This window comes from Salvia hispanica, chromosome 6, assembly GCF_029641045.1.
Source record: "Salvia hispanica isolate PSC_SH4W2 chromosome 6, Shi_PSC_v1, whole genome shotgun sequence".
In the NCBI taxonomy this organism is placed as follows: Eukaryota; Viridiplantae; Streptophyta; class Magnoliopsida; order Lamiales; family Lamiaceae; genus Salvia; species Salvia hispanica.
Window position 1 is genome coordinate 18,202,495 of NC_142697.1, and position 17,538 is coordinate 18,220,032.

The 17,538-nt window shown below is 38.0% G+C and overlaps 1 protein-coding gene across 1 annotated transcript; it reads right to left on the bottom strand.

The window, feature by feature from the left end:
- Positions 1 to 1,297: 1,297 nt before the first annotated feature.
- Positions 1,298 to 16,876, bottom strand: LOC125204987 (piezo-type mechanosensitive ion channel homolog). The gene is made up of 21 exons (XM_048103766.2): positions 16,502 to 16,876; positions 16,018 to 16,098; positions 15,660 to 15,819; positions 15,375 to 15,532; positions 14,894 to 15,050; positions 14,564 to 14,750; positions 13,079 to 13,194; positions 12,523 to 12,607; positions 12,073 to 12,288; positions 11,815 to 11,992; positions 11,076 to 11,204; positions 10,753 to 10,926; positions 10,410 to 10,643; positions 8,662 to 10,206; positions 5,756 to 8,235; positions 5,222 to 5,617; positions 4,201 to 4,359; positions 3,047 to 3,553; positions 2,039 to 2,177; positions 1,820 to 1,964; positions 1,298 to 1,739 (listed from the first exon to the last, which is right to left on the bottom strand). Exons 1-21 carry the CDS (start codon positions 16,548 to 16,550, stop codon positions 1,604 to 1,606), a joined length of 7,431 nt encoding a protein of 2,476 aa, XP_047959723.2. The 5' UTR covers positions 16,551 to 16,876; the 3' UTR covers positions 1,298 to 1,603.
- Between the last annotated feature and the right edge of the window lie 662 nt (positions 16,877 to 17,538).

The following is a 17,538-nucleotide window of genomic DNA, read 5'->3' on the forward strand; positions in this document are numbered from 1 at the left end:
AAGTCCCGAGCTCTTCCTCACACACGGGGATGGGAGGGGAGGAGGGTGTGGATGAGACTGAGTGGAGGACGATCTGGACCGTGTGGGAAAATGCCGCGCTTGCGAAGGCATGGGTCGGTGTTGTAGAGGATCCCTACACCGGAGCGAACCAGTATGTTGACCGAATGTGGCATCGCATCAGTGCCGCCTACTGCGCCAACAAACCGCCTGGGGCGAAGCCTCGCATCCCCGAGATATGCCGGAAACAGTGGCTCCGGTTGAGGCCTAAGCTCAGTCGTTTTGCCGCAATTTACCAAAACAACATGCGCATGGTAAGCAACGGCATGTCTGAGGATGATGTGCGGAGACAATCCTTAGCCCAGTACCCCAGCAAAGACTTGGGGATCAAAGAGTTTGACCAGTGGGAGGCCTTTCTCGTGGTCAAGGATTCGCAAAAGTTTGTTGTGGGTGTCGAATCGGGCTGGAAGCGGACGAAGATCAACTCTTCCGGTGAGTACAGCAGCAGTGCTGGTTCGCACGAGCTCCCCGAAGCCGAGGAAGTGGCCCCGTTACCACGAACAGACACTCGCCGTCGTCGTCGCCCGATGGGGCAACAGGCTGCGCAGCGGATGGCGAGGGGAAGCGGCAGCGGCAGCGGCAGCGGGTCCTACGAGGTCGAATCGGAGGTCCCCGCCGGAGAAGATGACGACAGCCTCGCCCGCGCGCAGCAAACGAAGACCCTGATGCAGATCACTTTGAAGTGGTATAACACGCACGATCCAGTCTTGAGAAGGCTGTGCAAGGAGATGGTTGACCGATGTCGGCGCGATTTAGGGATGCCACCCATTGATGATGATGGCGTCGAGATCGGGGGCGGGAACGTCGGAGGTGGCAGCGGCACGGGCGACGGGGACGAGGACGAGGAGTGAAAGCCGAGGGGATTATGTAATTTTATTTTTACTATGTTTTTTTTTTAATTATGTAATTTTTTTTAATTATGTAATTTTGTTTTTTAATGTAATTTTCGTATTTCCCGTTCGTATTCGTGTCGAATTTTATTTCCATGAATTTAAATTTTAATTGTGGGAAGGGCGAGTGGGAGGGGCGAGTGGGAAGGACTAGTGCAGTGGGAAGGGCTAGTGATGTGGCAGTGGAATGGGAGGGGTTAGTGCTGACGTGGCATGGGAAGGGCGAGTGGGAGGGGCGCCGCCGGAGACACTCTTAGGACTAAAAATGAATTTTAATCAAAATAAAAAAAAACCGACCAAAAATACATTACTCCCTCCGTCCCAACTTAACAAGAGTGGACACGTATATATGCATTTATGGAACTAATGAAAATTGTTTTTCTATATCTGTTGTTACAAAAACAGGTTACAAGTTTGAACTTTTCGTATGGCATTTTCACAATATATGCTTTACTAATTTACAACCAGGTTTAGGAGTTTGTATTCTGAACATATGATTACAACAAAGCTTTAGAGTCTGTATAATAAGACTATACACAACAGGCGTTGCCCTTTTCTCAAAACTAGAAAAACAGCAGCAGGGTTAGTACTACCTTGTCATGGAAGTTAACTCGATTGATCCTTCCTCTCGTATAGGGGCGTCCAATCTGCAAAAACTAGTCGGGCTTCGTGTACTCCAGCAGCATATGAGGTGATCTGTAAATTTTAACCAGGGTCCAGTAGAGGACCTCTTCAACTCCGAGTTCGCCTTCTGCTCTTGCAGCATATATGTCCTCACAGATAGCGATCAGCCTAAGGACACGATACAACGGGAAACTTAGGGTCATATATGACATAAAGCAACTATGAAAATCCGCTGATGAAAATGATACCTGTCGCATGAAGGGAGATTCTCAAAGGGTATTCGCATCCGTAGGTCAGAACACTGCATTCTAATAAACCGGCCAACAGCAAGAACGAATGTGATATACAGTCCCCAAATACTGAATTTGCTAAGCGTCTCACCAAGAAATCCCTCTGGAACAATTCGATGGATTAATAAAAAGATTCAACAAGATTCAATCACACGTAATAAGGTTGTAAATACTAACGTGGGCTTTCCTCTGATACGACAACAGCCATAGGCCCGGACAATCCTCCACAGGCATCTGCATCTGGAGGATTGATATCTTGGAACGACCACCAATCATGAGTCTCACGGTGTAAGACAAGATCCGCATTCACAAGAGACTGTTTTAGAATAAACAAAGTTATCAAAAGCTACAGGAGAAGTCGCGATTTCTTTTGAAATAAAGTGTGCAGTTACACAACAAATCCACGTTACCCATCATTCTCTAGACCTCAAGCTTGAACATTAAATAACAAAACATGAGATGTAGCTATATATAATCCATTTGCACACTATTGCACAAACACACACATTTAGATGTAAACGAACTTTAGGAGGTGTAGTATTTACAAGGGGTAGCTACAGAACATACCATTTGATGTCACGAATTGGACAAGAGCCTTAAACTGAGAACCAAATGAAGTTAATGGTTCAGTTTCAAGGCAAAACATTCAGCAATGTAAAAAACTATCTAACATTATACCAAGATGAGCCAAGTTTCTAAGAAATTAGGAACTCATAAACCAAGCATTTTTCATCATCTCGGAATTGTGGTAATTGGGTTTATATAAACAAAATATGTGATTTTTTTTTTTTTTTTTCTGGCAATCAGAACTGGTACACTTGAATACAAATTTAAACCATTACAACTTTCATCTGCCAGATGCTGATTTAATAGTCTCCTCCAAACAAATAATTCAAATCACTGGGTGACAGCTGTGTTTGTGTGTGGTTCTGGGCTACGGAGGTTTCCCCATGACATGTTTTGCAGTGTAAATGGGTTGATTTTGTAGTACTGCAGCAAGCATTTCACCATTCTATAAACTTTTATTCTCTCTAAAAATACCGGTTACCAACACGTTGGTCACCAATTTATGGGAGATTAATTCAAACCATGACATTGTTACCTATGCAGTTTAAATGAATTTCAAAGACCTAGAAAGATTGCTAATAATATTGGTAACAATGTAAAGAAAGTTCAGAAGCATACCACTTGATCAACAGGCCTAACTTCTCCAGAACCAGTAACACGGAAATTTCTTGGATAGATATTGTAAATCCTAAAGCTGCTTGAGGCAGAGGAACCATTGAGAACCCTCTCAACTTCTGACGGATCAGGAAGATTTGATGGATCGACACTCTTTTCATATTTCACATTTTCCTTGCCTTTGGGTCGGTCCCTTGTAACTATCCAAGAAATTTTCATTTCCATTTTACCGTATAGAGACTGAATAAACTGCTTCTGCACCACAGCAGGGACGAGCCACAGAGTGCTTGCATCAGCTTGGCAGCAAATAAGCTGAATGTCATTCGCATTGTATGAGTCCAAATAATTTTGTGGATCAACATCGTTGGACTGCACTTTGTCCCATGGAATTATTTCACAAAGAGTTGTCTGGTACAAGATCAATCTGCCGCCATTTGTCTTGATTTCAAACTGAAAACTAGCATCATTGACTGGATTTGCTATGTTAGTTGGATTACCGCTACTGTACATCTGTAGAAAAAAAGGTGGACATTAGTACCTTCAACAAACAAACACCAAAATCTTAAAAATGACATTGTTCATATATAGGGCCACCATTTCCAGATTTTGGCAACAAAATTGTACATCCACCGTTAACCTTTTCTTACCATTCCCAACTAAGTTGCATCTCAAGAAGAAATTAAGATGAACAATTTGAGTTAACTGGAATCAGTACTTGCAGAAGACTCACAGGAACCCTTTACAAAGAAAAACTAATACATAAACTCTTATTTTCACCATCTAATACAAGTGTCTTCAGAGATAAATGGAAACTAGCACACCAAACATCTACAATTTGAGGTCAAACAAGCAGATGGCCAAGAAACTAGAAGCTGAGAGAATTGCCGGGTGATTCTTTTATCAGCCAACTTGCAATCGGGTAAAGTATCCCTACATTTTGTACTCTAAAAGGAAAATTAGGAACATCATAAAGTATAGCGCATGGGATTGTTTCAATATTCGGTATGCGGTTTATTAAAAGATCAGATCAATATACATTGCACCACATAAGCTAACACAAATAGATATGTAATTATCTTCATTGCTATTTGATTTTAATATTTATACTGAGTGTCAGTACACTATCACAGAGCAGAGTCATGTCAGGAATTTCTTACCAACATTGGGGTCCAAATAACACAGATTAGAATGAAGAAGAGACATATCCCATTGCAAAGCTTTGTCATCTTTGTCTGCTTCTCTCCTTGTTTATGAGAAGCTCTGTTCAGAACATTATCACATTTGACAAGGTACAAACTTGCATTTATGTCCTCCAACTGAAAGAGAAAAGAGATGCATCAGTATTCATTTTAACTTTATTGATATAGCTGATGTATTACTTTTGACCAACTTTGATGACCACATGACCCATATTTCACAATGATACTCCAAATACACCTAATCTAGAATTTGCATGTTGAGGGGTCCTAATATATGATTTATTGATTGAATATAACCGATCTGCTCCTTGGCAACCACCATATGGGTCACTCACTCCCTTAAAAGGCCTTATAAGAGTGGGGTTACCTAGACTTATATAGAAGACACAAGATCACTACCAAGGTCTTATAAGAGGGGAGGGTTATAGAAATGTCATTCACCCACTTAAAAGGTCTTCTTATAAGAGGGAAGGGTTATCCAAACTTATATAGAAGACTACCAAGTCGATGTGGCAACAATAATCAATAACTGATGCCTGATGGAAAAGGTACATGAATAAGCTAAATCAGCAGCAGGTTGTAATTTGCATTGGTTCTGCGCTAAGCCTTGGAATGATTCCTTATCTTCCACTTTGGGTTGTCCAAGTTGTGTAGTTTTTTCTCTTAGGTTTCATAAAATAAAAGTATAAAACCAACATTCACTAATAGTATTACTCTAAATTTGGCCAAATAGATCACTTTCTCCTGTGTACTACAACTTGACAGTCTTAAAACTTTATGCAGGAAAGTAATCAATCTATTGATCAAAGTACACTTCAATAAGGCATCAGACAAGAGCATTTTGGAAATTTTCCATACTTCTTACTAAGTTACTGGTAAAGAGTGCAGCTTAGTTTGAAAACAAAACTTTCGGAATTGAGAACAACAGTTCCACGTGCATGGTTGGTAGAAATACCCTGTAGAAAACTTGAAGACTCACCTTCAGCCAGTCGTACATTGTCAAGGATGTTGCTGTGCATGACCAATCAAGGACGCAACGCAGCTCATACAGAAAAGGTAAAGCCCGATACAGCCTATAACCCAGATAGTTAACGCGCGAAACTTCACTGGTTAGAAATTGGCGATACAATGTGCTTTGATGAGGAACACCATATCGAATCTGCATGGCTTGTAATACCAAAGAAACTGCTTTCGTAAGATAGATTGCTCGAATGGCTAACCCAGCAGTACTCTTTCGTGAAGTATCCATATTCCAAGCATACAGGGTGACAGCATAAGTGAAAAGAAAGATGCTGAAAATGTAAAAGATGACTTTTCCAGTTGCAAATGAACAGAGGTATATGACGCGATCAACAACAATCAAGAAGAAGATTATCTGCACAAGAAGAAAATTCAAGCATGTTAAATGAACACCAAGCAAATTTTATAAGTCACGCGCATTAAATTAAGTATAACCCCACATGATTAAAAAAATATTCAGTTAGATATAGCAATCTGTATTTATTTTCCTTACCATTAGCATAAATACATATTCTTTAGGAAATTGATCCTCAAGCTGATAGTACTCCAGAATTTCACTTTTATTTTTTATAACTAACTGGTAGAATATGGCAACCAGAAAGAAGACAGTCAAGTCAGCACCAAAAATATATGCATAAAGATCAATTTCTCTCCTGCCACCTCCAATCACTGAGATAATACAGTAAGGGAATCCAACTTTAAAATTAAGTTCCTTCTCCTGTGCCCTAAGTATTTCCTTTGCTATATCAGAGGCTGGCGTAAGAGAATTAATTTGTGCTGCTGGCTTACAGTCAGTCAATGAAGAGACATAAACCACCTCAAAAACAGCCAGGGCCACACCTGGATTTTCAGAACTTTTTTCAATGCTACGAATTTGAACCTTGCTGGCACAACGGCAAGGATTAAGCATTTCATTTTTACAGTTTTCGTCGTGCACAAGCTGCAGCAGGCGATTTATTCCAGACTCAATCCTCTCAGGCTGAATCCCATCTTCTGGCCATGCTTTGACATCCATGGACAATTGAATAAAGTGTGGAGGAGATTCTGCTTCTTGAGTCAGTGATTTCCAATATCTACAACAGTTATTCACCACTGATATGACCGCTTGTTTAATTAATTGGAAACACTTCTTTGAATTCTCACTCCAGCAAGAGCCTATTTGAACCTGCTCTCGGTTTAGTAGCCCCCCTTTACCATTACCAAATCCTACTGAAATCCATTCACTATCCTTTGCAGTAATAGAGCTCTGTATTAGAGTAAATAGATACAGCAAAAACAAAGGTAGTAAACTGATAACAAATGCTGATGTTATCTTTTTTGTAGGAAACCCCAATTCAAGGAGAAGGTCTGACTGGATGTTGAAACCACAATGCTGTATGATTATTTGGTATAAATACTGAAGCAAAATATAAATTTCTGTATAGATTAGCATTATAACCCAGAAGATGTAACTTGGCCCAGTATTCACGCAGAGAGCATATAGAAACAGAGCTGCCAAGTAAACCATGGAAAGTAAACTGAAGTTCCATAGGAAAACAAGAATAAAACAACAGTAGCACACTATATCATTGTTTGACCGCATCTGAGACCATATATGACGGATTATACGTCCAATCTGCCAACTCGCAAATCCTGAAGTTCTACTCTTGTCAGATAGCACAGAAGATGAACTACTCAAGTGTGTCTGCTTATCATTTGTGCTTCTTTCATCAGTAGAACGTCCATCTTGCAAAGATGGGGGTTCATTTGAATCTGAGTCTTCAGGTGAGATGTTCAGAAAATTGGCGAGACTGCTAACTGCCTGATTCCCAATTGATTGAACCTGAGAAACACCATCACCTATCAGTTGTACAGCAGAAGCCAAATGATTTTCCTTCGACTGGACTTTACCTTTCTTCACTTCATCTGAATCATTACCAGCAGTATAACTAGCATCATCCCTAACTTCAGTTATCTCACTGAATGAAGCATACATTTGTGGCTTAGTAAATTCTACAGCAAATGGGTTTTCTGCTCTGAAGCTTCTGGGAGATTCATACAGATGAGATGGGAAAACTAAATCAGCATTGGTATCACCATCCTGTTTCTCAGCATTACCAGTTTCTTGTGAATTAAGTGAAGCATTTTTCCTTCTCCTCAATCCTTCTTTAGCAGGTGAAGAATCAGCACCAGCAGTAGGAGAATTCATACCGTGGAGCTGAATTTGCAGGTTGAGCATTTCAGCTTTCATCTTCTCCACTTGTAAGTTACGCTGACGTTTCTTCTCTTCAGATTCACGGATGTGCTGCAACTGTTCAGTCTTCCAAGTAGCTTTCTTCTCTTGCTCCCGAACGATTGCACCAATTTGTTCAGCCTCAAGATATCGAAATACATAATCAAATTCTGAGGAAGAAAACATGTATGACTGACAAGATACCAGAACAAAAATGATTATTTCGACCAGAGCAGATCTTGAGGTGATCCTAAATCCATAATCATATTTATAAAATCCAATCACCTCATAGATGTAATCAACAGTTTCACACTTCCCTGCGGTAAAGTCACCAACGAAAGGAGATTGATACGCCAGAGAGAGAACAATAACAGCAAAATTGTACACTCTCAAGAACTTAAAGATCTTATTTTTCTTCTTTAAAATGGATAGCCTCATGCGGAAGAAAATTAGAGCAAAACCAAGGTATCCAAGGTGCAGAATATCATACTCCAAGGTTCCTGTGATTAAAATGAGAGTAAGTACCAGATCCAATAGGTGACAATAGCAGTAAACCCTCAAATAGTCCAGAATAGTCCACATGCTCTTGGTTTCAAATGAGATATCTCGCCAAACAGAAGCATTTTTATGTTGAGAAACCATCTGCTGATATGTAGATAACCATGAATAACTGGGTGCACGGTCTGCCCGGAGTTTAAAACATGCCAACATAAATACCATATAATAACTGATGAGCATTCGAGGATCATCAACTACTACCCCTGCAATATTACATAAATAACAGAAAACATCAAAAACTAGTTCTTGAGGATATAACTACGGAAACTATCAGCATTCAGAGATAGGCAGCGGAAGATTAGGATAGCAGCAAAGAAGTTATGTGTATTAATTATCTGTCCTAACTTTTGCTGAGGTAATTTTTTCAGAAAACTAGTTTTGTATCTTCTGAAGAGCATCTATGCACAGATATTTTAGTTCTTGACAATATAAGTACAATCAGTATTTCTATGTCAGGAACCTAACCAGAAACTAAGAACTGGACAAGCGTTTAGAATCTTTTTGGAACTACATGTGATTGTAGGAAATATATGAGTACACCAACAAACAGGAGATGGGAGAGGTAATATGTGTGCGTGTGTGTCAGTTTCAAGAGTAGCCAAAAAAAACAAATGAGAAAAAAGTCATACCCAGCCAACACATTTCACAGTACTGGAAGTATACACTCGAGTTTTTCCAGCAATCATGACAACGTGTATCAGTTGGAGTAGGTACATGTTGACTGAAAGGCATCATAGTGCTCCACATTGCAAAATATTCAGCAAGAAGAATGATAGCAAAAAGAGTAACAAATACTGGCCACAGCCTCTGTATGATGGGGCGCGCCAAAAGAACACAAGTAGCAAGAGAGGCAATATAGAACAGAGACACGGCATTTAACAGAGCAAAACTGGCAAGTAGCAGGGCTAACATGTTGATCTCAAGCCCAAAGAGGTTGAACATGTTTTCTATCCAAAACTTCAAATAAACTTTTAGCATTGTCTTCTGCATTTCAAACCTCTCCTGCCTTAAGGAAACAACTCTTTTCTTGTTCCACTTGTGACTTTCCTTTATGCTTCCCCAGATATAACCAAAAGAGAATTTTCTATTGCTTCCATTTTCATGAAAGCCTCTGCCAGGAGACAAATCTTGAGATGCTTGATCATTTGCTTGTCGGAAAGATGACCGAGAATTGCTCCTTATCTTTTGACGGAGCAGCTCACTAGATTCAGATGATGCCTCACTATCCCTGCTGGGGGTTAAAACAACAGTAGAAACATCTTCCTCCGAAACAAATAAAGGACAAGGTTCCTCTGATCTCCCTGCATTCGGAAGAGAACCAGACATTCTTTCCAACCAGTGAAAAACATTATACTCAAGGATACATGCAGCAATTACCAGCACTTTTGGCCTTAAACCTGCTTCTAGGCCCTTCAAACTAGGTGCATACACCTGTAAACCCAGGAAAAGGGACAAATCATGGTGTTTTTGTCCTGGAAACATTTGAGCCAATGTACCCCACATCTGAAAAAGATACTCAACTGAAATCAGAAATCCCGTATATATTAAGAATGATTTGGATGGGATTCTAGATGCTTTAGGCAACGCAGATGACAAGATGAGACCAAGAATATACAAAAAACCAAATGCACTTATTGGAGATAATGAAGCATAGAACAATGCCACGAACAGAATCTTTTGACTGTGCCAGATCAAAAACCGTTTAATGAACCCCAAAATCCCAAACTGCAACGGATCAGCATCTTCCAAGTTCATGCGTTTGCTTTGCCTTCTCTCATAGCTATAAAGTTGCATGACAATTACAATTGCTAGAGACTCCCAAAGGTTTTCTAGCAAAGAGGCTTCAGTATTATAGCCAAAACAAACATAAAGGTTAACCTTTTTGGACATCCATGTCTCTAAAGTGGGAAAAATACTTAAAATATAAATGAAAATGAAAACAACAATCGCATATGCCTTGAGTGGAAACCATAGGCGCTGTTTTGTCCTCTCAACAAGCTGTCTTCCGATGATCCAGATGAGGAGAAGAAAAATGTAACCAAACGATGTGTAATTGGGTCTCACGAGGTATACCGCAAAAAGAATGGTGAGAAAAGCAATATAGGTTCCAAATGATCGATATATGGATAAGAACTTTTCCCCGATTGCACTGAGATACAATGCCACCCTTCTCTCTGAAGATGGAAAAAAAAACATATGATTACAGGATGATACAGTATCTTTCTACTACACCACAGAGAACAAGAATAAACAAAATTAGGGACAATCAATCCTCATGCATACGTGATGACAGGAAGGACCTCAGCATATGTATATAGTTTTAGTGCAATAGAATTAATCAAAAGATATCTATAATCCATGGAAAATATGGCCGTACCATGGGAGCTATTGTCACGATGATCTCTGAAGTTGAAGGTGGTATAAACTGACAAAAGGACAGATTTGTTCAAACCAGCTTTCAGAATGCCAAATCCAATGGGAGGATATGGTGTGCGTTGGACAGTTTTAGAGAATGAGAACAGCATTTCAAAACCATGGTTATGAATGGCGCAAAGGCATGCAAGCAGAGCTATTTCAAGGAACTCCCAAGTACTATCACTTTGTACAAGACCTATAAGCATTTCAAAAACCAATTAGCAAACATTAATAATTGAGAATGCAGGAAAATTTAGCAGTGATACAGGTAAGACATTTTAGATAAGACTAACAAAATTCCACACCTAATTCTTGTAGCACTTTCAAACTGATAGAGCCTTTCTGCTCTAATTTTCTGGATACAAGACTAAGCTGAAGAATGTATAGAGCAGCAAAGTGGGCCTCGCACAGAAGAATAAGACACTGACGCATCCTTTTATTGATTTGATGGCTCAAAAGGTATGCAAAGAAGAATATTACTGAAAGAAAGTGTACACTAATAAGAATACTGAACATCCATTCATGTAGCCTGCACTTACATTAGATTATAAGGAAGCGAAAGAGAGAGGGGAAGGAGAAGGCAAGATAGAAAGGTATATGAAATGTTATTGAGAATACTTCGACGTACTATAAACAGCATGAACTAAACCAGGTTTTGCAGCTATCAGGAAAATGAGTAATAGCATAATAGGCCGAGCACATTTACGGAGTCCCCAGGCAATTGTGGCTACAATCAAGACCTTGGCATCTTCTTTTACTGCAAACATATATGATAGTTAGGTATAACATGAAAGCAGCTTCACTTAAACAGGGTAAAAATAATCATAACAAGCACGAAAAAAGCAGTAGATCACGAATAAAAACTCTCAAGTCCATGAACAATAAGGAACTCAAACTATAAGTTTATCTACAATAACAAGTTGTAAATGACCAATCATTATGTGAATGATAGTCTCTAGGTCATCTTTACTGAGATGTGAGAATGTGTACTACTTCAGGAGGCTTGAATAAAGAGAACCGTGAAAACACACACCACTCATAGCCACTGCTAGAATATTTAGACAGATTTATTTTTCCCAACAGCAGATGAGAGAAGGCAAGAATAATTATAATCAGTGCAGCCCTCCTGTTCCACATAAGTATCCTGGCTACAAAGAGTAATAGTCAAACCAAACTCAGTTGATGTACTAACAAATTACTTGTGAGCAGTTGATTTAAGTGATTAGAACAGAAATGGGGGGTGATCATCTAAAGAGTGTAGATTAACTGAGAACATGTTCTTCAAGACAAAAGAAGCAAATGACACCATCTTAACGTTTGGCAAGGCTGTATTGCCACTTCGGTGGTGTTAATATATGCATCCGTACCTTCCTCGATCCTGTTCTCATCTGACAGTTGCCTCTCCTCATTTGATAGGAAAAAAAATACCGAGTTGTTAACAAGATTACCAAGAGCAACAAGAACCCCAAGACAGAACTGTGCTAGAAGGAAAAAACCAGGGATAGGATAATGCCATAACCCAACCATCTCCCAGATCTCCATATCCTGAGTAAGAAGGAATAACATAAGCCAAGCTCAAGCTCACAAACTGATGCGGTGATGCTGAAGGTCATGATAAAAGTTACCTTCCCGAGTTTCCAGTTCACGTACGCAAAAGCCACATTAAAAATGTATGTGCTTATGGCCCACAAGAGAATGAAAACCAGAAGCAGCCCATTTAATCTGTGCAACCAGATCAAAGATGGAAAGGCATACAAAACATACCCAACATATGCAAGTAATGCAAATGCACATATACTTGCAAAACTGAAGCTCCAATATGAAAGAGCAAACAAGGATACCTGTCATAAGGAAAACAAGGATACCTGTCATACATTTAAAATATAGAATACCATTAATCATGTTTGAATTGAGTTACTGATACAAGTAAGACCCTTCTGAATTAGATTCATTCATGTCTGATTTCTCCTATATAAAACCTCAACCACTTGCATAAGTCATTTTATCCATCATCCCACAAGAGTTTTAAGTTCAAACATACATCAGGAAACAAATCCAAGTGTGTGAATGCATACCGGGAAACCATAAGTGAACCAGTTGATGCTGAAAAACCTGAAAATTGATCCCCTCAATAAAATATTAGTATGCCTCACACCAGACCTGAAACATAGAGAATATTTAACAAGATAGTGAACAGCACAGACACTATATAAATTTATAAATTATTACGACAGATGATTGAAAGCACATGTGCCATATACTTTTGACATAATAAAATGTGATTATGTGAAAGATAAGACTAACAAACTAACAAGACATAATACAAAAAATAATGTTAGCCAAGACGTCATATAACCTTAACATAAGAAAATGAGTAAAGAAGAAAAAGATCTCTGCTAACAAACTCCATAATTTATGTTACATAACAGTTATAAATCAAAGTGTTAATGTAAAAAAAATAATAATAATAATTGTAGAAGACAAAGCAAATCAAGCAGCCAATACCATCCAAATAACACTAGCTTTTGTTACTACTCACAAAGTATGAAATTTATGTTCTGTTGCAGCACGAAGAAATTGCCTGGATTGAAAAGATGGAAATTACAATCAAATGACAGAAACATTTTTCACCTCAGCTGGCGAACAAAAAAGGAATTTCTCGTGGGAAGAAGTTGCTCAGTCAGGCTGCCTTCTCTCATTGACATCATGAATTCCATGTCTTCCAAATCGTGTTTTACAAAAGAGAGCTGCGCATGTACTTAAAGATTAGATATTAACTATTCTTTAAACCGATCATCAAATAGCAGTTTATATATGACATGGAATAACAAATCTACACACCATACATGCTAGTAGTTCAACTAGTATGGAGCACTATATTGCACATTTGCATTGCTGTTGAGGTTTCTTCTAATAAAAGCTTTTTCTTGCCAGTATGAAAAACAGTGGATGTACATAAGTTCAATAAACTCAAAACAGCTGGGAGAGTGGAGGGTTGGCAAGCAAAGTAGAGGCTACAAAAGTGCCCCTTCTGCATAACATATATGCACCATGATCCAGATATGTATCATGCATGTGTCAAATATATATAATAATTTTTTATTTTGAGCTACTGAAATGCATAAACTGGAGCAAAAACAATACCCCATCTTTCGTCATCTCTATAGTCTTGTAATCAATATTATTAAGCACATGGCTACAATGTAGTCATCCACTAACCTACAGAACCTAAAATTTCATCGGAACTTCAGAGCATAAATCATGATTATAGTCAAGGGATGAGTTCATTACGAGCAATCCTGCTGTTATTTCCCTTTTTCACCTAAACTGGAAACACTGATTGTCCCTTAAAAAATAGCCTTCTAAAACCCTATATTCAATCAAATTTACCTATGTGAAGCCCTTAAGTGGTTTAAGTTACTCGTGTAATCTTATTTTCACTACAACCAATGTTCTATCATAATAATGAAGAAACATATGAAAGTTCCATGACAAGCACTTACGATTTATGTGGCTTCCGAAGAACTATTATGCATCAATGACTGTGTTGTTGTCCTCACTTATTTCATTCAGTGTTTTAGAGAATAACCAAAGAGAGTTCCTCAGTTATGAATAAAATTTTATCTAAGTTGTCCAGTTTCAACAATTGAATGAGTTGTATGAAGTTCCTGGAAGTAAAAGGGAACATGTACCCTTTTTAGAATGAAGTATATAACCTCAACTATTTGTTCTACAAAATGCATGCCAAAGTTCTGTTGAAATGGCTGAGAAGAAAATACTAAAATATACATAGATTTAATATTCTCATTAGGAGCCTGATACAATACCCCAATATAAGCTTCACCACAAACCTATAAAATTTGTCAATGTGCTACGTTTTCATATTTCAATCATATCATTAATCAGGAAATGGAAGTTTTCACTGGTACTTTGGGAAGATCTGTCTAAAGTAGTAGATAGCCACAGAAACGGATAAAAGGCATCAAAGATGATTGTAACTAGCCTAATATAAGACTGGTTATACACATTAGCAGATCCACGAATTAATCATCAGTCAAACAAAGGAAACAGGAAAAGTTAAGTGTCAACTCTGTAAGATAATCAACAAATGCGTACCATGTAGTAAAACACCATCAGGGAAATACCACTACATATCTCTTGCCAGTCAGAACTGACACAAGCTTTGTACAGACCAATTGAGTCAGATATCCCTTGAAAAGACTGTGCGAGCCCGACAGGAAGCTGATAAACATAAAGTAGGCCAATATTGAAGCCACCGTATACCCAAAGCAGCTTCCACCACCTTCACAATGTATAAGAAGATAAACACTAATGGAAAACTGAACTCGAGAAACACCATTCCTCACTTTTTGTATGAATGAAGAAAATCTTGTTTTATAAACCTAAAAGAACAACTTTTAAGCGATATTGGAAAGGATAAACAACCTGAAAAGGCCTAAAAAGTTGCTTGTCAGAGACCAATCAACAAGACCAACACAACTGCAAATGAAAAATGGCAACGAAAGCCAAGAGGGATTGCTGATCCCTGTAGCTAACTGCACAGCTGGGAGCAGTAAGCAGCAAACCAACCGGAAACGGTAACCTTCCATTGAGAGGAAATAGACATTATCAGCAAGATATGACATCACAATGAGATCTTTAATTCAAAGTTTTTGCCTTTTGGCATAAATTTTGGTGTTGATATCACAAATATTTCATTTGAAAACAATTCTTAGCAGAGAAATATTGAAGGCTTCTACTATTCAATTAGTTCTGATTGTTTTGTCTCAGCTTGTGATTAGGTATGTATGTAGCAAATTTTAAGAATATAAGTTAATTTCTGCAAATATTTTCCTAGTAAAGACACAGGCAACAAGAAGAATGTTTCAATAATTAGCTACAGTGGATATTGGTCAATTTGACAAACCTATTTGTTCAACAAGCAAAGAAAAATGGTCCCAGCATGAATCTTGAGATCCAATAAAGCCAAATCTGCTCCTGTTGATCTCAATGAAAGCAACTAGTCCCACTAATAACTGTACTACTAAGAAGTAGATAACTGTGGGAGATCTCCAGGATTCGATGCTGCAGAAGCATACATGTTGAAAACCATTCAGGTAACACTTGCCATAACATATATAAGCTAAAAATGCAATATCTAGATCAATTTATTAATGCAGAAGCAGCTTTTTAATGGGAAAAAAATTCCTACTTCATAAGTCCAATAAACTCTATCCACCAAGCTTCTGGAACAGTCCATCTCCGATCCAGAACCGCACTTAAAATTAAAAAAATTACTTGTGAAGTAATCACAACTGCTGAGTATATGAAAACAAACCACAAAGACAGGACTCTCCCTCCATATTCAAATCCTGCCGAATCAAAGGAAAAGAGATTAACAATGAAAAGAGGCATGAAACTATCAGGAAATCAAATACTAAGAGAAAACCTATGCCAATAGATTCTCTGTGTAAAAATGAAGAATATGCCATCAAACTATATGGGAGCAGATAAATGCTGATATATAAGCAGATAAGTAGCCTAATTCTAGTTCACATATATGTAGTAACCTGTTTTAGGGAAAGTGAACCGGAAAATAAGAGAAGCCACCAAATTGATGAAAGAAATCAGACTCCAATTAAGTAATCCAGCTGCAAGAATAACAGAAATTATAAGAAGCAATAATAAGTAGTAGTATCAAAAAAAAGTTCCACGCATTGAAATACATCACATAACAATTTCTAGGAGCTGCAAATCACAAAACATGATATATCATTGGAATTAGCCTCAAATGCAACAGAAAACTGCCAAAACCCAGGCACGAAGTTAAGGTTATAAAGAACAAATAATTAACTTAAAAATTCAGTCTTGCAATACAAAACTCCTCTAAAATCCGTATCAGTCACAAAGTCTATGTAAAAAAGAAGTAAGAAACTCTAAAGAGTGAACTCAATGGCCACATTCAGATCGAACAAGCTAACACGGAGCCAAAATCTAGAGAAGTTTTGGAATGGAATAAAACGAAGCAACTAATAAAACTGAAATAGGATATACCTATCAAAAGCAACAAGGGCAATACAAACCCAACTAGAACTTTCCCCATTATTCCCTCCTCCCACAACTCAGTCTCGTGGCCAAATTTCACGAAGCGCTTCCATCAAATAGAGAGAGGGATCAAGAACTGAAGTTGGTAGTTCAATCAAGGATTTGACTTAACCAGTAAAGAGGGGACTAATAAAAGCCAACTGGTCAAGATTTGAGTCCAGCGCTAAGATTTTTTCTCGGCAAACACGAACTGTATTTGAATCGGATTGGCGGAGTAATCTTCGCAAAGATCAAAGCTTTTTTAATGAACAGTGATTAATGTTAGAAAACAAAGGTGGGAAACCAAAATCGGGATTTTAGATGATAGTATTGTGTTTAGAATATATATTTGCTTTCCATAGTCAGATACACTAATCCCTCTTTAAAGGGATTAAACCTATTAAATAATAATATCAAATTCTATTCAAATAATTGAGCATAATATTTACTAGTACTATATTTCAAATATGCCGCCCTGTACCAATCAAGTTCAGCAATTAAGCCTCTTTGAATTTTATTGAGGAAAAATTAATATAACTAGCAATTTATATGAAGTCGAATAAAACTCATCCTGTCATCCAATCGTGACTTCGTGAGAGTAGCGTTGGCATATAGGAGGGTAATATTGTCTTTTTACTTTGGGTCATTTTCATGTTTGAGCCCAGTAGACACAGTATTGGGCTTATAAAGATCGATCGGCCCAAACTGTTTAGGGAAATCTAATCGCTTTTGCTCAAGACTTCCAACAAAATTGAGTGTCCAGAATTTGATCACTTAAATTGTGTGTAAATTATACTACTAGTCACAGTATAATTAAATTTTTATAATTTGGTGCAATATGTATATGTAAATTTTTATATACTCTCTCTGACCACCAATAAACGTCTCTTTTTGTCATTTTCATTCGTCCACCAATAAATGTCTCATTTGTTTTTTTACTATACTTTTGTTAATGAATCTCACATTATACTAACTTCCTTTCCATTCACTTTTCACTCCATTTTTCA